The sequence below is a fragment of the Vombatus ursinus genome, unplaced genomic scaffold (genome assembly GCF_900497805.2).
Source record: "Vombatus ursinus unplaced genomic scaffold, bare-nosed wombat genome assembly UNPS02009205.1, whole genome shotgun sequence".
NCBI lineage: Eukaryota > Metazoa > Chordata > Mammalia > Diprotodontia > Vombatidae > Vombatus > Vombatus ursinus.
The window spans coordinates 20,832,738-20,857,938 of record NW_020948983.1 but is presented as its reverse complement, the minus strand read 5'-3'; the positions used below and the strand labels follow the sequence as shown (position 1 = coordinate 20,857,938).

At 39.8% G+C, this 25,201-nt stretch overlaps 1 protein-coding gene across 3 annotated transcripts in view; it reads right to left on the bottom strand.

The window, feature by feature from the left end:
• The window catches only part of ZNF592 (zinc finger protein 592), a 59,120-nt gene that overhangs the window by 9,368 nt on the left and 24,551 nt on the right, over positions 1 to 25,201 (bottom strand). For 2 of the 3 annotated variants that reach the window (XM_027851698.1, XM_027851697.1), the window contains exons 2-3: positions 12,051 to 14,380; positions 7,573 to 7,751 (exon numbers count right to left, since the gene is read on the bottom strand). In XM_027851698.1, coding sequence (XP_027707499.1) covers positions 7,573 to 7,751; positions 12,051 to 14,360 — 2,489 coding nt within the window. In that variant the 5' untranslated portion in view covers positions 14,361 to 14,380. The remainder of the gene's footprint in view (positions 1 to 7,572; positions 7,752 to 12,050; positions 14,381 to 25,201) is intronic. The other variant, XM_027851699.1, reaches the window with a different exon arrangement.

Sequence of the window (25,201 nt, the reverse complement as noted above, 5' to 3'; positions counted from 1 at the left end):
GAAAACAATGTGAAATATCTCAATGGAAAAACAACTGACCTGGAAAATAGATCCAGGAGAGAGAATTTAAAAATTACTGAACTATCTGAAAGCCATGATCAAAAAAAGAGCCTAAATATCATCTTTCAAGAAATTATCAAGGAAAACTGCCCTAGTATTTTAGAACCAGAGGGCAAAATACAAATGGAAAGTATCCACTGATCTCCTCCTGAAAGAGGTCCCCAAAGGAAAACTCCTAGGAATATTGTAGCCAAATTCTAATTTACATTGTAGTTTTGTAGACATATGATCTCTCTACTAATAAGTTGCTTGTTCCTTATAGGAACTATCTCATTTCTCTTTTTATCTCCCCTAGTGCCTATCACAGTGTTTTACAAAGAGAAGATCTTCATTCATCTGAAGCCTATCATATTGCTATCTTTTTATGTGTACCACATCTAGTCTTCCCAAAGAGACCATAAGCTTCTTGAGAATAAGAACTACTTATTCCATTTTTTTTTCATAATTTTCACAGAAGATCAGCACTGAGGGCATGCAGAATGCAGGACCATCCTAAGTTGGCAGCCCCACCCCAACAAGGTCAGCCTTGAGTGGTGGGTGTTGGTAAGGGTAGAAAGGAGTTCTTCCATTCCTCTGTCTTTGTTGGGGGAGAGTGCTGAGGCTTGTGTGCATAAGAACCTCTTCTAATCTTTTATTTGATCACTGGCAATATCACCTTCTCTTGAAATAACTGCTCACCCCAATCATTGCTCAGCCACCATTAGAGAATGGGGCTCCGTGAAATAGCAGGTCACATAACAATCTTGCCAATTTTCTGTACAGCAGACATAGCTCTATCACCAAAATAAAACATGGGACTATAGAAAAAGTGGTTGCTCAATAAATATTTGTTGATTGATTTGTTGAGGAAGTTAAAGTCCTCAATGATATCTTTTAAACCACTTATCCTGGGGAATGTGTCTTTTCATTGCTCTTCGTGATACTTTTCATTCTGATCCTTCCAAGATCATGTGCTCCATGGTTCAGCAATATGCATCCCTGAGAGAATAACTGGTGTTAAAGAGAGGATATTGCTACAATGAACAGTTTGGGATCATTAAAAGCAGTGTAAAATTTCCCAAATGCCTTCCTTTCTCTTCCTTTCCTACTGATTTCCAGGTCCAGTTCACTGTCCATCTACAGCACCTGTCCAAAATTTTATTTACATATGAATGCAGACACATTTTCTCTCTCTTTCTCTATCTCTCTCTCAACAACTGTAGTGACAGTCTGGGCAACAGGCATTTTTATCCATCATTTTGCAGTGTAGGTGGTAAAAACAATCTATTTCGCATTACAATGTGAAGGTGTTGCAGTTCCAGGGTTTAATATAATTGGTATGGGGCCACGTATCAGTTGGTCCATTTAGAGAATCCTGCCATCAACAGGAAATCCCTTCCTTTGTTTGGTTTCTGTGCAGGATATCTACCACAAAACTGACAAAAAACTTGGGTGAGCACACGTTCCCCCTGCTTTACAACGGTCTTGATTTCAACACTTGATGAATCAGTGAACAAAATGACCACAAACGTGCATCTGTCATAGTATAAACTGAATGTAGATATGAAAACCACCATAGAAAGACTCTCCACTTTGTGTTAGGCAAATGTTTTTTTTTTAAACCAATAAATAGACTACAGACTCATACACTTCTCAGAAAGTTATATGAAACTAATAAGTAATCCCTCACATTGCAAAGGGCTGTCCTACAAGTGCCCATGTTACAGAGAAGCAAGCTGAACCTCTTGGGTTAGGCAGCTGGATCTGAGAGCGGAGAGATGCCTGAAGTGAGACTTGAATCCAACACTGAGGATCATCGATTCAGAGCTCTAAGTGAACTCAGAGGCCAATAACTCTGTCAACCTCGTGACAGGTGAGGAAATAGAGGCCAAGGGAGGAAGAAGTGTGTTAGACAACATGGCCAAAAATAACCATTACTCTATGCGGCTTCTTAAGATGTGTACTCTACTACAAAAAAACTGCCTATGAAAACTTGCTTGTTTGTCTTACATTCTCAGACACGTGCATAAACTATTTATCATAAATATTTTAGAGAAATGAGACAGCAGACATATGAGTTGGCAGTAGCTAGTGTCATCTTGTTTGAGATTTTTCAGGGGAAGCACCACCTGTGATTTTTTCCTTTGTTTTATAATCTTCCCCAGTTCAAGATATTTTGGAAATCCACCCCAGCATGCCTTTAAAACAGTGTCACCTCTAGCACACATCTCTTCTACATATCAGGCCCAGCCACACTCCAGCTTCTTCTTCTTAAATGCATTTGCTGCTCGCTCACAAAGTACTTTGTTGTTGGGTGCAGATGTATAAACTCACTGTTACAACAGTGAAAAAGAGACTGCATTTAAAAATCTAGGATGTCCTTTTGTATTTATGGTTGCCCTTCTACTAGAGTGTACAAATGTCTGTTGAAGGTTCTGGTTTGGCAAGATAATCAAATATCCCATGAAATCAAGCTTCTTGTTGCCTTTAGGCAAAAAATAAAACCAACTCTGCCAACTTCTTAATTCCTTCAAGGAGAACTGTCAACATGTCCTTCCATTTAGCTGTCATTATCACAGAATCTCAGAATTGGAATGGTTCTCCAAGTTCATCAAGTCCAATCCATCCCTGAAAAAGGCTCCTTCTTTATGACACGTCACACAAAACACCCAAGTCTTTGTCTGAAAATCTCCAATGAGGAGATGCCTATTGCTGACAATACTCCACAGTCTTTTAGAGATTACTGACAATGGCTCAGAATCACATCCAAAGGTTCTTTCAGTACTATATGATGCAGTTGATCTGGGCCTGCTCATTCTCACATCAAGAAAAGCCAGGAGCTCTTTAACTATCCCCTTACTTATCTTGGATATGAATTCCTTACCAACTACTTTTGTTCTGTTCTTTCCAGTCCAAAAACCATACGTTCCGTGGTAAATAAAATATAAGGAAAAAAAGGAGTTGTGCAGCTTTGACTTCTTTACATTTATCATCATCCAATCTACCTCAAGCATCCATCATAACTCTTCTCTTTTTCCCTTTTTGTTATGCTAATAATAGATGATGGCTAAAATTTATATAAAGTTTTAAGGTTTGCAAAGTGCTTTAAAAATATCTCACTTATCCTCACAACAACTCAGAGATGGGTGTTATCATCCCCATTTTATAGATGAGGAAACTGAGGCACACAGAAATGAAATGACTTGCCTAGGGTCACATAGCTAGTAAGTGTCTAAGACTGGATTTGAACTCAGGTCTTCCAGATTTCAGATCCAGAGGTCTATCCACTGCATCACCTAGCTGCCAAATGCTAGCCTTCCTCACTAGCCTCAGCTCATTCTGAGGTTTAACACACACTTAAGCTATTCTAAAAGGCCTATGATATACTATTGTATTCACCCGCCATTATTTGTGTCCCTCTTCTATGTGTGTCTCTTAAAAGTCCAGGTTGCCTGATGACTTTCCTGCATATCCACAAAAACAACTTCTGATCCTGCTCAATGGAACCATCTCTCTTTGAGTCTTCAGAATCTCTTTGCTAGTTTCTCCTCTCTTCTAAGTTAACTTACTCTGTAGAATGTTTGGCCATGATATCCCATCTATCTTTTTTCTGAACACTTTGAAATCTTTTTTCCTCAATAGATAAATGGTCAAAGGATATGAACAGGCAGTTCTCAAAAGTAGAGAAGCAAGTTTCAAGAACCATATTAAAAATGCTCCAAAATGGTAACGATAAGAGAAATATAAATTAAAACAAGTCTGAGGCTCCAACTCAAGACCCATCAGATTAGCAAAGAGGACATAAAAGGATAATGACAATTATCATAGGAGCTTTGGAAGAACACACCACTTGTTTGCTGTTCAGTTGTGTCTGACTCTTCATGACCCTATTTGGGGTTTTCTTGGCAGACACTGAAGTGGCTTGCCATTTCCTTCTCTAGGCCATTTTCCAGATGAGGAAACTGAGGCAAACAGGGTTAAGTGACTTGCCAAAGATCACAGTAACTATCTGGGGCCAGATTTGAACTCAGGATGATGAGGCCTGACTCCAAGCCTGGCACTCTATCCACTGCACCATCTAGCTGGAAGAACAGCCACACTAACATACTATTGGTAGAGTTGTGAATTAATCAACCATTCTGAAAAGCAATTTAGAATGAATATCTAAAAAGTCATTAAAGCGTGCGTAGCCTCTGACCTTTTGATATCACCATTAGGTATATAGCCCAAAGAGATCAAAGAAAAAAAAGAAAGGACTTATATGGACAGAAATATTTATAGGAGTACTTTTTTTGTTGCAGCAAAGAACTGAAAACAAAGTAGGTGCCCATCAACTGTGGAAGAGATGAACAAATTATGATGTATGAGTGTAATAGATTATTACTATGCTACAAGGAATGGCAAAAATCCCCTTTATCTTCTCTTCTACAAGGATCTGAAACCACCTGCATTTTGAACCAAATTAAGTCACTTACCCCTAGTAGAAATATAAATATTATACTGTAACGCAAAGTTCTCCCCACTCTTCTTACTTGCTGAAAGTGAGATTCTCAACACTTTGTCTTTCTTGATATTATCGCTGCTGGAAAAATGCTATGCCCAGTTACTTACGGGAGTCTTTAATGATAAAACTTTCATTGTCCTACCTTCTTAGGTCATCATCACTTTGTTAGATCTCTCTGAAAGCCAAACCTGACTTCTTTTCCCTTTTCTTATTAATCTCTTACCTAGTCCCAGCAACTCATCGTGCTTACATTATCTTACCAACTTTCATCTCCCCTAAGCCTTCTTCACTTTCTCCTCAGCTTGAGTGTCTTTCCTGCCCCTTTGGCTCCTCTTTTCCTTCACCCCATCTTCTTCAATCGTTCTCAAATGCTCCAAAATTTCTCCCCAAATTCAGTATCTCTGGCTCTCTTCATGATTCCAGAGCCCTCCAGATTGCCTTCACATTCCTTCTCCTTTAGTTTCCAACCTTCTCTTGCTCCTTCTCCCACACAATCTCCTTCCATCGAAGTCAAAAGTATTACCCTTGGTTTCATTTATAGCAAGGAATTCATATGGAGGTGGGGCAGGTTCTCTAATAGTGTATCCAGTCATCATTCAACAAAGATTAGATGTTAAGAGTAGCAACAGTGGTGCAGCACTGCTGTTCAATTTGACTGTATTAGCCCACTTAAGATATGATGTAGACACATCTATCAGATTGGCCAACATGACAAAACAGGAAAATGATAAATGTTGGAGAAAATGTGGGGAAATTGGAATACTAATGCATTGTGGGTGGAGTTGTGAAATGATCCAACCATTCTGTAAAACAATTTGGAACTATGCCCAAAGGGCTATAAAAATGTGCATACCCTTTGACCCAGCAATAGCACTTCTAGGGCTGTACCCCAGAGAGATCATAAAAATGGGAAAAGGACCCACGTGTAAAAAATATTTATAGCAGCTCTTTCTGGGGTGGCAAAGAATTGGAAATTGAGGGGATGCCCATCAATTGGGGAATGGCTGAACAAGTTGTGGTATATGAATGTAATGGAATACTATTGTGCTAAAAGAAATGATGAGCAAGCTGACTTCCGAAAAACCTGGAAAGACTTGTATGATCTGATGCTGAGTGAAGTGAGCAGAACCAGGAGAACATTGTACACAGTAACAGCCACGTTGTGTGATGACTAACGCTGATAGACTTAACCCTTCTCAGCAATGCAAGGATCTAAGACATCTCCAAAGGCCTCATGATGGAAAATGCTATCCACATCCAAAGAAGAACTATGGAGTTTGAATGCAGATTGAAGCATACTATTTGCTCTTTTTTTCTGTTTTGTTTTGTTTCCTCTTTTTGGTGGTTCCTCCTATTGGTTCTAATTCTTCCTTACAATATGCCTAATGTGAAAATATATTTAATAGGAATGTATATGTATAGCCTATATCAGATTGTGTGCCATCTTGGGGACGGAGGGGGAGAGGGAGAGGGAGAAAAATTTAAAACTCAAAAGCTTATGGAAGTGATTGTTGATAAATCAAAATAAATTAATAAAAAAAAGGGGGAAAAAAGATGTGATATGGAATAGTACTTCCAAATGTTGCAGAGGAGAAAATAAAATCAGGTTATCTGGTCTGGGATTCTACCAAGGATACTATTTCTACGTAGCAGAGAAGCAGCAAAGACTCTGTAACAACACAGTCTATGAAACTTCATACTTTTCAACAACATCAAATACCTCTATCTTCGGTATGAAGTGCAAAAAATTTGGAATACACCAATGAAGAAAAAAATATGAAAAGGTATAGGAGTTAATTTAGACCTAGCCTATGGATTCCAGCTTTTTGGAATACATAAAGATGATAAAAAATATAGTATCAGAAGAAATACAAACAGCTGATAGTGATAGAGAGTGATTAAACATAAGTTCCACAGGGTTAAAGCTGTATTTAATAAGCTTTGGGGTTTCCTGCCCTGAGATTCTTGTCTGAAAATGACTTTCTGTATCTGCTTTCCTTCATGGAAGACCACTATCAACATATTAGAAAACAGAATTAAAAAACCAAGATAATTTTGTTTTATTAGAGAATGTGGATTTTCTTCTACTCGGGATTTTGCTCACTTCTGATAAAGCAGCAAAAATTGACAATACAGTCCTTAGCGTTCAATAGCTTCCATTTGTTAAGAAAAAAATTTAGGGGCAGTTGGGTGGTGCAGTGGATAAAGCACCAGCAGTGGAGTCAGGAGGACCCAAGTTCAAATCTGGACTCAGACATATAACACTCACTAGCTGTGTGACCCTGGCCAAGTCACTTAACCCCGGCCAAGTCACTTAACCCCAATTGCCTCACCAAAAAAAGTTAAAAACATTTAAAAGTTACATTAATATACTTGTGATTATTGTCAGAATCATTATTACTATACAATGAATTGTTACTATAAAAGGCTATCTAGGAATGCAGCACAATATATTGGAAGGAACACTGGGCTTGGAGTCAGAAGACTTAGCAGAGCTCTGATAGACTGTACTTAAAACTATTACATGTCAAACATAACTTCACAAGCTAACTAAGTTGTACACAATGCATCAATGTAAAGCAACAAAGTGACTTTAGATATATAAGAGCAATTTTTAAAGTACTGCATGTATTTCAATATTCCCAACAAATGTCCTTTAAAAAAAAGACTAAAATATTTCCATATATACCCATCTCCCTCCTCTTTGTTTTTCCTTCTTCTCTTGAGGAAACAAAAATGTCTTACCATTGCAGAGTATGCCCAATCCAGTGAGGGATTCTTGACGGCAGAGTCTTAGGTAATTATGTCAGTCGTTCATAACCCCCCTCTCCTCCTAGCTCCAGATCCCTCACTCCCATCAGAGGTCATTCATCAACTAAATGTGAGGGCACCTGCAATGAAGTGTCTCTAGAGTCAGACCCTAATGCACCTCTCAAATCCAGGTCCCAGAAAGCAGTGAAGGGAGGCCCAGGCTTAGAAAGAAGCTACAGGAGCAAAGGGAAGGAGATGTAAAGTCCAGCAGCACCTACCGGAAGCCCACTTTTCGGGCATAGTGCAGACAGTTCTCCTTCACATGAGTTTGGAAATAGGCCAAGCGGCAGAGTGCTCCACATTCTGGGCAGCAGTAAGGAGACTTGTGTGTATGGATGCGCTGGTGGGCACAGAAACTACACTGGTTGGGCAGCATCATCTGACACACCTGACAAGTCTGGAAAGAAAAGAGAAGGGATCACAGAAGTCAGTCAACTGTAGAGAGCTCATGTTCCAGTTTCAATGAATAGGTTTTGACACCATCTGAGACAAAATAACAAAATAGTGAGTTGGTCTACCTGGATTTGCCACTCATAGGCCAAGCTCAAAATTTCTTCTCTTGTCTTTTAATTGTGCCCCTGACTTATTGATCAAGGATAAAACTAGACTGTACTTCCCTTAAGAGTAGCTGAATAAAGATAATGTAAAAACAAAACATACTGAGGCAGCTAGGTGGCGCAGTGGATAGAGCACTGGCCCTGGACTCAGGAGGACCTGAGTTTAAATGTGGCCTCAGACACATAACACTGTGTGACCCTGGGCAAGTCACTTTATCCCATTGCCTAGGCAAAAAAAAAGAAAAAAGACACCAATAACATTTAAAGAGTAGCCTGGCCTTCTGGAGAGCAAGATTTTCTTCCCACTTAGCACAGAGAAAAGTCATTCCTAAACCTCTTGTTTTTTCTGTTGGATTTCATAAAGATCTGAGGCACTGTGCTGAACCTGACACCTAACTGGATCGCTTCGACACACACTAAACTGATAGATCAAGAGAATACTGTGGACATTTCAGCTAAGCACTTTATAAAACATCTCATGCTATTCTTATGAAAAAAACAAAGAGATGTGTGCTAAACGATAGTACAATCAGACACATCTGAAACTGGTTGAATGTCTGGACTCAAACTGTGGTCATTGATAGATCAATGTCAGCTTGGGAGTAGGTTAACATGGTAGTGTCCCAGAGATCTGTGCTTGGCCCTGCGCTTTTTTAAAAGCATTTTTAGCAGTGTCTTCAATAAAGGCGTGGATAGTAAATTTATGAGATGCTTAACACACTGGATAACAGAATAAGGATCCAAAAAGACCATGACAGGCTAGGACACTGGGCTGAATCTAGTAGAGCTTCAATGGGATCATGTAAGGCCTCAAACTGATTTCAAAAGCACAAGATGAGGAAGCCATGGCTAGACAGCAATTTGTCAGAAAAAAAGGTTAGGAGTTTTTAGCAGAGAGCAAACTGAGCACCTAGGCAGTACAGTGGAAAGAGTAGTAGGCCTGGAGTCAAGGGGACTTGAGTTCAAATCCAACCCCAAACACTAGCTGTGTGACCCTAGGCAAGTCACTTAACATCTGTCTGCCTCAATTTCTTGATCTGTCAAAGGGGCATAATAATGGTACCTACCTTCCCTGGGTTGTTGTAAGGATCAAACGAGAAAATATTTATAAAGCCCTTAACACAATGCCTGGTACACAGTAAGCACCATATAAATGTTAGCTATCATTATTATTATTCAATAAGTCAACAGTGTGCTGTGCCAAACCAAAAAGCTATTCAATATAAGACTGCATTGAAAGCCATATCATCCAAGAAAAAGAAAGTGAAAGTCCCAGAGTATTCTGCCCAGGTCAGACAGTATCTACAGCAAAAGGGTCAAACACCAGGCCCACAACACTCTCAAGTGGCCCTAACTAGGTTAAAATGTAATGGAAATAGGGCATAGATAATGTTAACTTGTGGTTTTCTAAGTCAATATGCGGCCCTTGTTTCTCTTTGAGATTGATCCCACTGATCTAGAGTGCTGTGTTCAGCTCTGAACGCTGCCCTGATAAGCTAAAGAATATATGAAGGGTAACTGCAGTACTGCAGAAATTCCAGTCCGTGTCACCTGAGGAAGAGCTGAGGGAAATGGGGATGTTTCGCCTACAGAGAAGAAGATTCTGAGAGGACATACTAGCTGTCATCAAAGTCTGGAAAGACCCATGTGTAAGAGGAATGCAACTTCTCCTTAGCCTCAGAACTCCCCAGAACCAGGAACAAAGAGGCAGATTTGGTCTGATGTCAGGAAAACGCTTCCTAACAATTAGAACACCTCAAAAGTCAAACAGGCTGTGGTTTGGAAGCTTTCAACAAAGACTGGAGGATAATTTGTTCGGTGGGTTGTATTGAGTATTTTTTTTTTTTTCAGATATGGGTTAGATGAGAGAGCTACTGAAATCCCTTCCAACTACAACATTAGAGAGAAAGTGATTCTTTAGACCTTAGTGCCCTTATGTCTCATCCCCCGAGCTCCTTGTCTGGCCTGACCTTCAGGGCCTTACAACAGAGTAGATAATCAGTATATTGACTGCTTGACTTATTCCCTCTCTTCAGACTCTCTATTAGCCTCTTCTAAACCCAAGGGCCTTTCTAGTTTCCATTGTTTGAGTACCATTTCTCCCCCAAAAGATTCCCTGAATCTGATTTCCTCACACAAGCTTGAAGAAATAGTCGGAACATCTTGAAGCTACCCAATTCAACCACAAAGACTACAGACAACTCACTGAAGTTGTACTGGGGCCAGCGTGATCATCCTACTCTCTATCCTTCCAGGTAGAAGAACGGACATAGATATGGCCTAGCCAAAGAACCACGAAGAGAAACAGTAGTTGAAGTGGCAAAGGATCAACTATTCTCGGCATACAAGACAATTAGAAAACTAATTTACTAATATCCCTGTCCAGTGTAGATGCTTTTGAGTTTTAGGGAAAACAAAAAATAGCAGAGATCACTTATGGATTCACTCTTGGAAGAATTACATTCTGATCATTTGGAAGCCCCCAGAATGGAAGAAAGAGGTACCAACCTATTCCTGCCTCCAAAGCTGGGCCTAAATCCTTACCTAAGTATTCTGACCATCTGATCTGGAACTAAGACATTCTTTGATAAAACCCAAGGCTAATACCTATCAGCTTGAGCCTTCAGTTCCAGAGACGGAATCTTCCCTTCCTTTGAATATAGAAAGATTAATGATGGGCAGAGGAGGGAGAGTATGTACAATAAGTATCAGGCTGGAAAATATTACCCACAGCTGGGATGAATTCCTGAATGTCCACCTTTCCCTTCAATATTCAATTCAGGTGTCCCTTTTATAGGGCCTTCCCAGATCTCACTAGTTACTACTCTTACTCCCCCCCTACATTTTTTTATATTATGTTTATCATAGATGGGCTATAACTCTCCAGCATACTGTAAACTCCTTGAGTGCAGGAATTGTTTTATTTTTGTCTCTGTATGCAATCTACCTGGGACTAAATAAATAATAAATGAGTATTTACTGTAATAGTGGGAGACCAGAAATATGTCTGCTAAATATCTGGGAGAGGAAAAAAGTAGAAGAAATGAAAGATCTAGGTATCAGATCAATATGGCTTTACTATAATTACTTCTCTCCCTTCTACCCTCCCCCCCCCCAATGAACACTTTGTACTGGCTGTCCCAGGAACCTTTGCTTCCACTCAAAAAACCAGGGAAGTTTAGTAAGTATTTTGGAACAGATTGTTATGGGATGAAGAAGAAATAGCTTTATCTTATCTTTGCTCCTGGGATACACTAACCTCAGCTCAAAGTGTAAGGTGAACCCTAGCTAAGGAATGGAGGGGAGCCATGCCCCAGTGAGAAGGAATAAAGGAAAAAAAAAATGCAAATGGCTGATTACCTACACACACAATGATACACACTCTGCTTCACAGAGATGCCTGTGATAGGGTATCACAGTAATGAACTCATTGTCACTCAAAGAGCTTCTCTCCCCTACATCAAGGACAACTAAGAATGTGAAAAAGGTGACAGAGCACTGCTTCCGTGGGTAAAATGGGAAGATAATTTGCTCAGACCACAGTGAAGAAAAACAGCCTGAAAAAGCCTTTGGCTCAGAACTCAGAAAGCAACAGTTTATTTACACAAATTCCATCAGCATTCACATTAGACTAAGGTGCTCCCTTCTCTGAAAAAGAGGCACATCCACTACAAAGCTAGAAGACAAAAGAATGAGATTTTCATTATGAGGTTGACAGATTATTGCAATCATGGGCTGAGGGGGGAAAATGCAGCAAACGTAGCTGAGGTGAGATGGGTGGTCCCTACAGCAAAGAAGTTCCATGCTGGTTCTTGGCTAGTGAGGCATGCCCAAGATACTGTCCCTATCACATCAAAAACTGTCCCGGAGTGGAGCAGAACTATTAATATTAATTAAGTAGGATAGAAACAGCCAACCAACCTATACTTGTAATTTACTCCAGGGATGTTCCTCAATCACACAGAGGTGACTTTTCCCAATAAAAGCCAATCACATTAGGACCCATCATTCTAAAGCCTTGGTTTTCTTCCCAAGGGTTCATAAAACAAGATTACATGCCCATCTACTTGTTACTGCAGATTTTCTTCACGCTGTTATTGCAGATGAGCCAGGAAGCCTAATTTGTGGAGCTCACTTACCAGCCCCTCAGTCTCCTCGGCCGTCCTCTGGTAATGAGAAGCCAGGGCTATATAATCCTGTACTTGCTTGTTACATTCAAGACACTTGACCCCATACCGGACAAGTCTTAACGGATCTGGGTAGAGCGGCATTGCAGGGGCGGAAGGGTTGACGCTCCCAGGAACCGGACTGGCTTTAGGAGAGGCAGGGAGAGGCTGGGGTGCTGGTGCTGGGGAGTTTGCAGGGGGCTGTGAAAACATTTGGTCTGCAGAGATGGGTTTCATGAGCAGCTGGGAGCACTGCATAACAAGTCCCTTGCTCTTATGGTCACGGGCATGTTTTAACAGGCTGCACCTGTTGTAGAAGAGCAAGGTCTTAGAGCACTGGGTACACAGAACCTCAATGTGGACACTCCGCCGGCCATAGTGCTGGCTCAGGCTCTTCTCTAAGGCAAATGCATCCCCACACTCCAGGCAGGAATACCCAGTGGATGGCAATCGAATCTTGCTGTCAGCAGGGGGACTGAGGTTTGGGGCATATATGGGCACAGGATTGGCACCATGGAGAACTTTATTAAAGACCTCCACAACCACGGGAGCAGCCTTTTTCACCTGGTGGACAAGAGACACTGACATCTGTGTTAGCTGGGATTGGCTCCGCCTCTGCACAGATGACTTGGCGGTGACAGATGCAGCAACACTATGGGGGACCAAATTCAGGTTTGCCAGATGCACAGCTTTGGGGAGGAGGTTGGCAGGGGCCACAGGAGACGCTGGCACTGTCAGGTTTTGCTGCTGCTGCTTCTTGTTCGGCTGAGGGACCACAGGTGTCACCTTCGTAACTCTGTTACTAGAGTTGAGGCAAGGTGATGGAGTTTCGTTGGGCTTGCTCATGCTTTCATCTCCTTTCCCATCATCCTGGGGGCTCTTTGCATCCACAACAGACCCTGAAAAAAGGTCATCTGCAGTCTGGGTAGATATACTACAGGTCTCACACTCTGGCAAGTCCCTTGGTGCCACCAATGGAGAGAATCTAACACTAGTATCCTCTGCAGTGGCACTGCCCATGGGGGACCCAACCGGAGACTTACTCAGATCATCTGGGTCTGGCAAAATGCTTGTGACAGTTCTCTTAATTTCCCCTGATGACGTCTTAATGGTTTTGATTCTCACTTTGGGAATTGCTGGTGGGGAGCTGGCTGCCACAGATGGGGATCCTTTGCCACTGCTGTCACTGCAGATACTCCGAGGGCTGTCTGGAGGCTTGATGCTTTTTTTTGTGGTCTCTGTTGGGCTTCTGGGACTCTTTGGTGATTTGGGCATTTTGGGGCTACCCTTAGAGCCTTCTCTAAGAGGCCCTAAATGCTCTTTTGTAATACTAGCCTTATCGTCCTTTGAAATACCAGCCACTTTTTTGGCCTGAAGGGCCACCAAAGCTGCAACACAAGAGGACAACTTAGAATGAGCTGGTTTAAGGCGCTGTCGTGGAGGAACTGATGAGCAAATGCTGAGCTCAGGGACAAGACTTTTGGAGTCCCCGGTTTTATTGCCAGGGACATTATTGAATGCCAGAGCTTCTCCAAAGAACTCATCTTCATCTACCAATTCCTTCTTACATTCTACCACTTTCTCAATGCTGTGATCATGTTCCTTCTCGCTAGCAACCAGATCACTTTCCTCGTGGTCCTGGAGCTCCATCTTTTCTTCTTTCTTGCAATAGTGATCAAACATACTCAGTTCTGGAACAGGAAACTTCCCAAGCACCTCCAGGGCTGAACTCCCTGTGGAGATGTATACAGATGGTGGGGGGAAGTAAGGGCTTTCAGAATGCTTCTGTTTCTCTCCAAACCCATTGTCTTTGAGAGTATCATCCGGCTCTGGACTGGAGATTGGGCTGAACTGGCTAAATGTTGGTAAAGGCTCTGACTTGGGTGGGTCTAACTTGTCAGAGTAACTCCTACCATTATCTCCATTCATAAAACTAGAATCAAATTTCCCATAGTTGTGTCCCAGGCCATGGGGATCTGAAGGAAGTTCAGGACCCCGGAATCCATTATGTAAAAGGCTGGGGCTAACGTGACCTTTCTCTGCTTCAAAGGATTCTTGACGACTGGTGTTCTTAACAATGACACTCACAGCTGGGGCATCAGGAGCTGACCCTGAATGGGTCAAGGACACACTTTCATCCATACACATTCCTGCTGGTTTCAGAGGACTCTCACTATCTTCACTGGTGGCCTGGATTGTCTCCTTGGCATCAAGGCTGGTTGGGTCTGGGATGTCAAAAGCGGCCAAAAGGTCATCAAAATCTGGGGTTTTCATGTCCCCCATGACTGGATGCTGGATGCCAGCTGTAATACAAACAAAGAATGAAATTAGTGTTTGCTTCAGTGATAGGGATCACTCTAGATACTGACACTAGAACATCTATCTAGAACTAGCAAACAACCACTCGTTGAGATTGAGTAATAAAAAGACAACAACTCCATTTTTACGAGTTTCCTAGGGAAAGAGAAGCTGGGGGAAAATATATTTACTTTTAAAATGGATCCTGAATCCAAAAGGAAGGTTGTTAAGACTGAGACTGAACTGAAGGGCACTCATACCACATTTTCCTGTTCTCTCAAGAAGACTCGAATTCCAATATGAAATAAATCATTCACTCCAGAGATGTGCATGACTCTACCCTTAAGAAAATTTATGATTTGGCATCTTCTTAAGAAAAAGTCTAATTCTTATTTTAAAACCAACTATTGCTATCACCTGCTAATTTATTCTTATTAATTATATCAGTATGATGTGACATAGTGGGTAAGAACTTGGCTTCGAGTCAGAATGATCTGGGTTTAAAGTCCTGCTTCAAATGCACACTGGCTGTAACAACCAGGCAAATTACTTCACTTTATAAAACTACCAAGACTGACTGAAGTTGCAGATCTGCATTGGGAAAACGTATTTCCTTCAGAGGAACTCCAAACATCAATAAAATTAGGGGACCCAACCAAAAAAATTACATAGCTAATTACATTATCACCTAAGTTCAATACTAAAAGAATTTGTTTAATGTAATTTGCTATTCTTATTCAACAAATTACCTTCACAGTAGCACATTCTGGGGTACTTTTTTTTCCCCACTAAGTAGAAATTCTTAATCCCTCTGGTTTCATTCAAAATGTTTTGTAGGTAAAAGGTTACAGAAATAAGTAACAAAATGACTATATATATATATATCTGTGTGTGTATATGTGTACATAACACACACACAAACGAGGTCTCGAGTTTTCAGGACTAATCAGAGTATACAGTTCTGGAAAGACTTGCGAGGCATTACAATATAGATGAACACTATATTTGTAGTTGGAGGTCCTAACTTCAAATCTCAGTTTTCCTGCCTATGTAACAAGTCCCTTTCCTTTTCTAAACCTCATTTTTCTCACCAGTAAAATGAAGGAATTAGACTAGATGATACCTTTCACTTCTAAATCTGTGATCCCGGACTTGGACTTTTAAAAATTTGTCCATGCTCAGTAGTCTAGTATTTGATAAACCCAAAGATCTCAGCTACTGGGGCTAAGAACTCACTATTCAACAAAAAATGCTGGGAAAACTGGGAAGTAATGTGGCAGAAACTAGGCATAGACTAGCATCTCACACCTTATATTAAGGAAAATTCCAAATGGATACATAATTTAGATATAAAGGGTGACATCATAAACAAATTAAGGGAACAAGGTAGAAATTGCATTTCAGATACATGGATGAGGAAGAGTTTATGACTAAATAGGAATAGAGAACATCATAGAAAATAAAATGGAAAATTCTTGGGGGCAGCTAGGTGATGCAGTGGATAGAGCATCAGCCCTGAAGTCAGGAGGACCTGAGTTCAAATCCAGCCTCAGACTAAACATTTGACATGGACTAGCTGTGGGACCTTGGGCAAGTCACTTAACCCCAACTGCCTCACCAAAAAAAAGATAAAAAAAAAATGGAAAATTCTGATGACATAAAATTTAAGAGTTTTTGCACAAATAAAATCAATGTACCTAAGCTAAAATTAGAATGGAAACAGTTAACTGGGAAAAAAAAAATCTCTGTAGCAAATTTTTCTGATAAAGGGCTCATTTCCAAGATACATAAGGAACTGATTCAAATTTTTAAAAGGCATTCCTCAATGGATAAATGTCAAAAGATATGAAAGGGTAGATTTCTAAGAAAGTAATCCAAGCTAACCATAGCTATGTGAAAAACTACTTCAAATCACCAATAATTAGTTAAAAAAATGAAAATTAAAGCAACTTTGGGAGTCCCCCTCACACATAATACCGGCAAAGCTGACAAAAGAGGAAAATGATAAATACTGCAGAAGCTGAGGGAAAACAGGCACATTAACACACTGTTGGTAGAGTTGCATATTGGTCTAGCTTTTCTGGAAAATGATTTCAAACTCTGATCTAAAAGTTACTTAACAATAGATCATACCCTATCACCAGAACTATACTTTAAAGAGAACAAAGGAAGAAGAAATTGACATAGGTGGACAAAAACATTTATAGCAGTTCTTTTTGTGGTGGCAAAGAACTGAAAACCAAGGAAGTGCCCATTAACTGGGGAACGACTGAACAAATGATGGTACATGAATCTAAGAGAATACCATTGCACTCTAAGAAATGGCAAAAAGGTTCAAAGAAACCTGGGAAGATTTGTGTATTAGTCATTAAACATTTATCAAGCACCTACTTTCTAATAATAATGGCCAGCATTTAGATAACACCTACTATATGCCAGGCACTGTGCTAAAAGCACATTACAAATATTATCTCATTTGAGCTTCACAACAACCCTGAAAGATAGATACTATTACTGTCCCCACTTTACAGATGAGGACACTGAGGTTAAGTGACTTGCCCAAGGTCATACAGCTGGTTAGTGCCGAAAACTAAATTTGAATTCAAAACTTCCTCAACCCAGGCCCAGTCCTCTATCCACCACACCCCCTAGAGGGTGAAATGTGCAGAACCAGAATAAAATGTACATGACAACACTGTAAAGACAAATCATTTTGAAACACTTAAGAACTCTCATCAAACCAATGACCGAGTATGATTCCTGAGGACCAATGATGAAGCATGCTACCTACCTCCTGACACAAAGGTGATCGACTCCAGGTGCAGCATGACAAATTTCTGGACAGAGCCAATGAGGGGATTTGTTTTACTTGCCTCTGCACACTTGTTATAAGGGTTTAGTTTTTCTCTTTTTTTATTCAAGGTGGGGGGGGAAGGAGAAGTGAAAGAAATAGAAAATAATTTTTGTTAAATGAAAAGAAACAAAATTAAGCTTTAAAAATCTCTCCAATGAAAGAAACTGTGTCTGTTTTAGCACGATTTTAAGAAGAAAAGCTATGAAAGAACTGGAAACAAAGTGAATGTCTGAACAAAGTAGGCCATATGAATGGAATAGAACATTTTTTCACTATAAGGAAGAATAAAACTTGACAAGACCTTTATGAACTGATGTAGAACTAAGAACAATTTACACAATGGTGACAAAATAAGACAAAAACAAGAGATTAACACAGTAAGCAATCAGTTCTTTAGGGCAGGGCCTGCCTTTTGAGAGCAAAGTGGTGAATTACTGGAAGAGATTTTTCAGATATGATCCATGTGGTTATTTGTTTTGCTTCATTATACTTATTTATTGCAGCTATTGGGCAAAGAGGAAGGAATCAGTAGAAAGTGATAGTAACATAAAAAAAAAAGAAAAGCATTAATAATAACATTGAAAATGAAAAAGAGAGGCCATGGAGCTGTTCATATGGAGGGAACCTTTGTCCCACGGGGACAAATGACTATGATCCACATTTACACCAGCCACAAGGCCAGCTGGCTCAAATCTGCAGCAGTTTAAAAAGAAGCCTTTTTTTTTCCTGCATTCATTTCAGCATCATGTATTTTAAGACCAAATTTAAGATGAAAAATCTACTTGAATTAGGGAGAACAAAGTGGGGCAGGGGCTATGATGAGGATAAGGCCAAAGAAAGATTTATGTGATGCCAATCCTATAGTCCTGACATATTTTTTTCCTTCAGGTTTTAAAGAACACATTTAAATTTAAAGAATAATTAATTGCTTGCTCAGGAGCTCTCACAGAATGTAGGAAAATAATTTTCTAATTAGGAAGCTTCAGAAGTACAACATGTAATAATGTTGGGAAAAGACCATCTTGCGGAGCCATGTACAAGTGAGGTATGAACCTATTTTTTCCCCAATTTTCTCTAAGACACAAGAAAATGGAAGGGTAGAGAGAATAGCAAAGCTGTATAGAGAAAGGTGGCTTTCTTGCTGCAAAGATAATACAGAGACTTGAGGTTCCTAGGATAAGCAAAGAACAATTAGAGATAATGATCAGTTACTAAGTAAATTAAAGAGAACAGCAGGACAATCTTGGCTATTAAACAGTAGAACGTATTGTAAGGATTTTTAATTGTAGAGCTGATACCTAGTATCCAGGGTATGAGCTTAAACTGGATATAAACCCTCCACAGCATCAAATTCTAAGAAATGGGTCGGAGTGAGTGAAAATTTTCTACTTAGACTTACTAAGAAAAATCAGAGTTAAACTAAGCAGTGATTAATAATAGCTGGATTTAAGCAAGTAAGATATCTGACAACTACATATTTAAGCTTTCTCTAAATTGTGTATCATGTTTTTTAAAAGTAGAAACTATAAATCAATATCTATGCTATTTTAAATAAAGTTATATTTTTATTTTTAAAAAGTTTAATTAAATAGATCTGGGCTACATATCTTTTTTCTTCCAGTTGAGCATGTCTACTAAGAGTTAGCCGGTCCAGCTATGCAAGTATACGCAAGTCATCCAAACTAGTGACAAACATTCAACCTTTATATGACTGAATCTGTAAATCTAAACTTTAGAGTAAAGGCAAACAGTAGAAGAACACAACTAAATTCTACATTCTGCCAGGAGTGAAGAAACAAAATCAATCCATAACATAAGTTACTGAAGAAAGAGAACAAAATTGAAGGTAAATGCAAAACAACCACAACAAACAAAGTAAATAACCCACTGGGAACTAGCCAACATATTTTTAAATACACTTCTCACAAAGAGAAATAACAAATCATGACAGTCAATGGAACCACTTAGTTATGCAAAAGTTACAATCAGAAATGAAAAGGAGATAACAGGACACAATTCTTTAAAATAGTTCAGGAGCTATTAATTTATATTTCAAAGGTGTAACAAGATGGAGTCTTTTGTTTTTCTGGTCTATTTGTGAACAGGCAATGTTGATGGCAGAATGGCTTCTGACTCTGTGGGTTCAATAGACCAATATAAGTGTTCCACAACCAGTTCTTGTGTCTTGAGTATCATTCTTCTTCTTTACAGATGTAGAAAGAGATGATCAGAAATCTTTTGTTATTTGCCTAAGATCATATAGCCAGAAAGTGGCAGTCTTCATCTGAACCCAGGTCTTTTCATTATGTAATCTTGGGCACAATAGTTTCTTTATTGGCAAACTCAGAAGGTTATTTAGATTTTGGTTAAAACCCCACCTAGCTTTACTGTCATATGCCTTTAAGGTTTTTCCCAGCTCTAAAATTCTAAGATTCTAAACTATTTCAAAGGAAAATAAACAATCCCAAATTGCTTTCTAGAAGGACTGGACCAATAGAGAGCTCCACCAACGGTGCATTTGTGTGACTTTTTCCATAACCCCTCCTATATTAATGATTGCCAACTTTTATCACATTTGCTAATTTGCTGGGTGTGAGGTAAAACCTCAGAACTGCTTTGATTTGCATTCTCCTTATTAATAACTACTAGCATTCTTTCACATATTGTTAATACATTTTCAATTTTTTTTTAAGAATTGTTTGTTTTTTGTTTTGTTTTTGCTCTTTTTTTTTTTTTTTTTTTTTTGGTGAGACAATCGGGGTTAAGTGACTTGCCCAGGGTCATACAGCTATTAAGTGTCAAGTGTCTGAGGCCGGATTTGAACTCAGGTCCTCCTGACTCCAAGGCCAGAGCTCTATCCACCGAGCCGCCTGGCTGCCCCCTAGAATTGTTTGTTGAAAGAAATAGCTGATTCAAATTTTTCCCAGTTGAATGCTCCCCTTCTCATCCTAGTTGTATCAAGAGACAAAAGACAAAGTTATGCTGGGCACACAGTAGATGGACAAAGATGTATCCAGGTGAAGATATGAGGTTTGTTTCCTAAGCTAGACAAAGCTGAACTAATTTCTATCCTTATAATATCAGTAATTAATTCCCTCCCTATATGGTCAGACCTCCAATTAAAGATTTCCTTTGATTTACACACACGTAGTCACTTTGTATGTAGTGTAATGTTTCATGACTCAATTCACAAGATAGTTTCACATTTCTATTGTATTCCAAGCATTTAAAACCTACACCAAAATTCCATTTTCCATGGTGTGTAGTCAAGGAGTGACACAACAGGCTGTAGGCAAAATACTATGTCCAAAACAGTTGGCTACTTCCCATCAAGCTTTATGAACTTCCCTCTCCTCTCCTAGTGTTCTTTCTCTAGTACCTAGACACCCAACATCCTCCTACTGTTTTCTGATCCCAAACCTTCCACTACACACATGCCAGCAAATTTCTTAAATGCTTCACACTCCAAAATTACCTGTCCACAACTTTTTTCCTCCCTCTCAATAGCCAAAACTCCCATTCCAGAAGAGCTTTTAGATTTTGTACTTAACCACCATGGAGATATATGTATTTTTAAAATGTTTTCTGGTTTTTACTGATGCCTTTTATTTTAACATCACATTCATTTCCAAATATAGTTCCTCTTCTTTTTGTAATATGCATTTTAAATGAAGTTTGCTAGCCCAACAAGTACCTAATTGGTAGAGTATGTATAGGAAATACTTTTTAACAAGGGGCTTGCCACTGACTTAATCAGGGTCTTCGAAAACTACTTCCCTAACATTTAGTCCTGACTGCCAGGACTAAAATTCGTTGGGGACCATAGGGTTCCCCTCCCTCTTGGGCCCCATTTTCCAAAGTGAAGAATCATTTCAAAGGAACATCCTTTATAATTAATCAAAACAAAGCAAAAGTTCGTTTTTGTTTAAATAACTTGAACATTGCATTATTATAGTAAATGAGGAATTATAAATAGAACAGACATTTTTGCTATCCCTGGGATGAAAAAGTAATAGAGCAAGGGTCAGTAGAACATAGTCTCATCCCAGTTCTACCACCAACTAGTTGTGCAGCCTTGGACAAGTGGATTCTCCTCTTCCAGTCTCTGTTTTCTATGACAAAATGAAGGAGCTGGACACATCAGGGCCTTTGAGTCTTCCAGTTTAAACATTCCATGACCACAATCCCTCTCTGTTCTCATGGAGTAGGGAAATGGTCCAGAGACTACCCAAGGTATTCTCCTACCTTTTGATACCTTTTTCCCCATCCTCATCCTTTCTCCTGAAACCCAGTAGAGAGATGCCCTTAAATTATTGCCTCAGACCACATAGAACCATAGACCTAGTGCTTTCAATTATGCATTTTCAAGTGGCATCACATTTTTCAGCAAGAGAATCTCCCGCATAACTAAGGAGTTTGACTGTAGTTTTTAATCCTTTTATATCATCTTACCTGGAGTAAAGCAGCTTTCAATAATATGTAGTTTGAGAAGATGCTGCTGTAGACAAATTGCTACTGAGGAGGTGCAGGAGATAAGCAAAAGAGACACATTTCTAAGGCCTGAGTCTCAAGAGCTCTAGTAATTACAGTAAAGAGAACCTAGCCATCACATGCTCCTAAACCTAGACTGACATTCTACCAAGCAATCCTTTCATAATACATTCCCTGCTACCATAATCAAGAGAAAGAATACTAGTATGAATGGCTCATTGGTTTAACAGAATTTGGTACTACATTATAATATTCTTCCTAAAATTTCTTCCTTGTTCTTTTTTTCCCCCATCCTAGCAGACTTTCCTTTCTCTCCTTTACTTTATTCAAGATATAACTCTCCCAATTCGCTATTGTCTGCAGTAGATAGCAGACGAAACACCTTTTTTCAAGTGACTACCACCAACCACAGTCCATAAGACATTATAAAAACTTTAGACATCTAGAAATGTTACAGAATGAAGAGAGTTGGGAAATACTAGAGCAGAGGCTGAATGCAGGCAAAACAACAGAAGAATTCAACTGACTCAGTCTAAAAACAACACTCTATCCTCCCTGGGGCTCTAGAGTAACAAGAAAACTGTGGCAAGACCTTGCCATTACCACTTTAACTCATTTGCAATACCTGTCTATCCCAAGTTATGGTTAGGATAACAAGGATATGTTACCACTTTCTTAGTTAATCCTGAAGTTCTAATTTCCATTGCAAAGTCAAAACAATCAGCAAAATATTTGTTTCATAACCTAGGAATGTTTGGGGACATTAACAGATTTTCAAAAGATGAGAAGAAAAGGACTCCACTACAGTTTTTTACGTCTCATTATATCACGAAGGTAACCCTGAGTCGTTGAAACATATGCCAAGGGAACATAAGCTTTGGCAAGTCCAGCTGGAAAGACTTCCTATAATAAGCCAAATATTCATTTATATCATCAACTCTGTTTGCTGTCCAAGGACCAGGTTAACTAAGTTTAAAGAAGCTTATCAATAAAAGGATAACCACAAAAAGACTAATTTTTTTGACCACAGCAACTCACAAAAGATGTCTACTAAGCATAGAAAGGTAATGATCAGCAACTGCAGAAAAAACACCCCTATCAAAGACATCGTTGGGGAGGGGGGAAGAAATCATGGATTCTAAAATTATCCATAAGGTCACAGTTATATAGCTTCCATCTTTTTAGTAGTATGCCTCTTCCAATTGGGTTTGGGAGAAAAGAAATGGGAGAGAGGGAATAATAATATTTAATTCTCTCCCATGCAAACACATTAAATTAACAATCTTACCAGTGTAAAAAACAGGAATATCTAATTAGAAGCCATAGTCCTTGCACAAAGATAATCCTGTTCACAAGAGTTAAACCTGTGAAAATTTGGCTAGCACAACCAACTGGAGGGAAGTTGGCTCAGACACCAGGGAGAAAGAAAAAGGGTGTTACGGGGTATCCAGTCAGACAAATTAGTAAGGAAGGAGGTCACAAGTATTACTGAAACTGGTGCTAATGCTAGGCAAAAAGAGGACCAAGTGAGCATGACCAGAAACTTACCAACACAGCTCACATAGGATAAGGAACTTAGATATGCACCAACAATTTGTCAGCTACTTCCTTTCACGTCCTTTCGCTCCCTTTCGCCAACGGTAAACAGGTTTGAACACTAATCTAACTTAGCATGCCATTAAGGGGAACAGTTAAGAAACAGAGGAGAAGATGAGCCCTATCTACTTAAGAGATATGCTATAAAAGGTGGACACGACTTTTCTGGTTACCTTGGGCAATGGCATCAAAAGAAGAACCCTTCAGAAGAAAGCAAATAAAGGAAGAACTCATCTCTCAAGGAAGCTTGAAGACTCTACCTTCACTTTTCCCCTCGTGTCTCTGGAGCATAGGCATCAAACATGTGACTTATGAAACAGGTAAGAGTGTATTTTTAAATAACTAAAAACACAACAGAAAAAAAGAAGAAGAAGAAGAAGAAGAAGAAGAAGAAGAAACAACTACCTTCCTGGTAGTCTAAAGAAGATTGTAAGAAAGGCAGCAGGGCGCTATGCATAGAGAACTGGTCTCAAAGTCCAGATGACCTAGGTTTGGGTCTTGCCTCATGTCAACCGGCAATCACAACTACACAAAACTTATGTGAAAACTAGGTTTACTACAAGAAAAATGAACATGCATGTAGAACACAAAGAGTTCACAGAACTTTGAATTTTCATACAGAAGTTTGCATTTTCATAACACCAGGATAAAGAAAAGAGGAGATACCAGAATCTCCACCTAAAGGGGTGTGGCATGTGAGGGGAAAGGTACAGTAAAGTTGAGAAAAGGACAAAACCCCTCCCAAAGGGGAAAAGCAAGGCAACAGCAAAAGCCACATTTTTTCCCCTTGGGAACTGCTAGACCATGAAGATAATGATGGTCTCCTGCAAGGGTCCCAGCTGCACAAGCCTAGCGCAGGCTGTCTGGTGCCTGTACATACAGGAAGTCCAGTTCAGGATGCAAACAACAAATTATGTCAGCTGGAGGCAGGGGTTCATCTTTGACTCATTTGGGGTCTCCTGCAGATGGGTCCAGTGTTTCTGGAAAATATGGCAATTCAAAAAAAAAAAGTTCAGGGGACCCCTTAACAGTCCTTAACTCTCAGGTACATGTGTGACCAGACTCATTCACTGAATCTCTCAGTGTTCCAGGACTAAGTCCATAAGCTTCACAATTACACATCTACATTAGTAGGATTTCTATACAGGGAGCTCCCTAACACCAATGAAGTAATTTTTTGGGGGGGAGGCAATTGGGGTTAAGTGACTTGTCCAGGGTCACACAGCTAATAAGTGTCAAGTGTTTGGTCTGAGGCCAGATTTGAACTCAAGTCCTCCTGACTTCAGGGCCGGTGCTCTGCCCACTGCGCCACATAGCTGCCCCCAATGAAGTAATTTATTAAGCATATACTATGTGCCAGGCATTGTGCCAGGTACTGGAGGGAGACTCAAAAGTTAAACAGTTCCTGACTTTAAGGAATTTACATTCTATCAAAGGAGACAACCTGTACAACAAAAGTCTGTACAAAACAGAAACGCAATGATGTGGGCAAAGTAACAGCAGCTGAGTTCAGGAATGGTTTCCTGCACAAGGTAGAAGGTAGTGCTGGAGCTAAGTCTTTGAAGGAGCCTAGGGACTCTGAAAGGGAGAAGGAAGAGGGAGTACATTCCAGGCACGGGGAACAGGGAAGAGGAAAATGGGAATACCACATATGAGGAAGAGTAATGAGGCCAGTCTGACTAGAGCACAGCAAAGGCTTAGCAAGGCTGGAAAGACAAGATATGGACAGGCTGTGAAGCCTCTGAAGACCAAACAGAAATTTGTATTTGATCCTAAAAATAACAGGGAGCCCCTGGAGTTTGAGAAGAAAGGACATGATCAGAACAGACCTACAATTCAGAAAAATCACTTGGCAGCTGTTTGGAAGATGGGCTGGAGCGGGGAG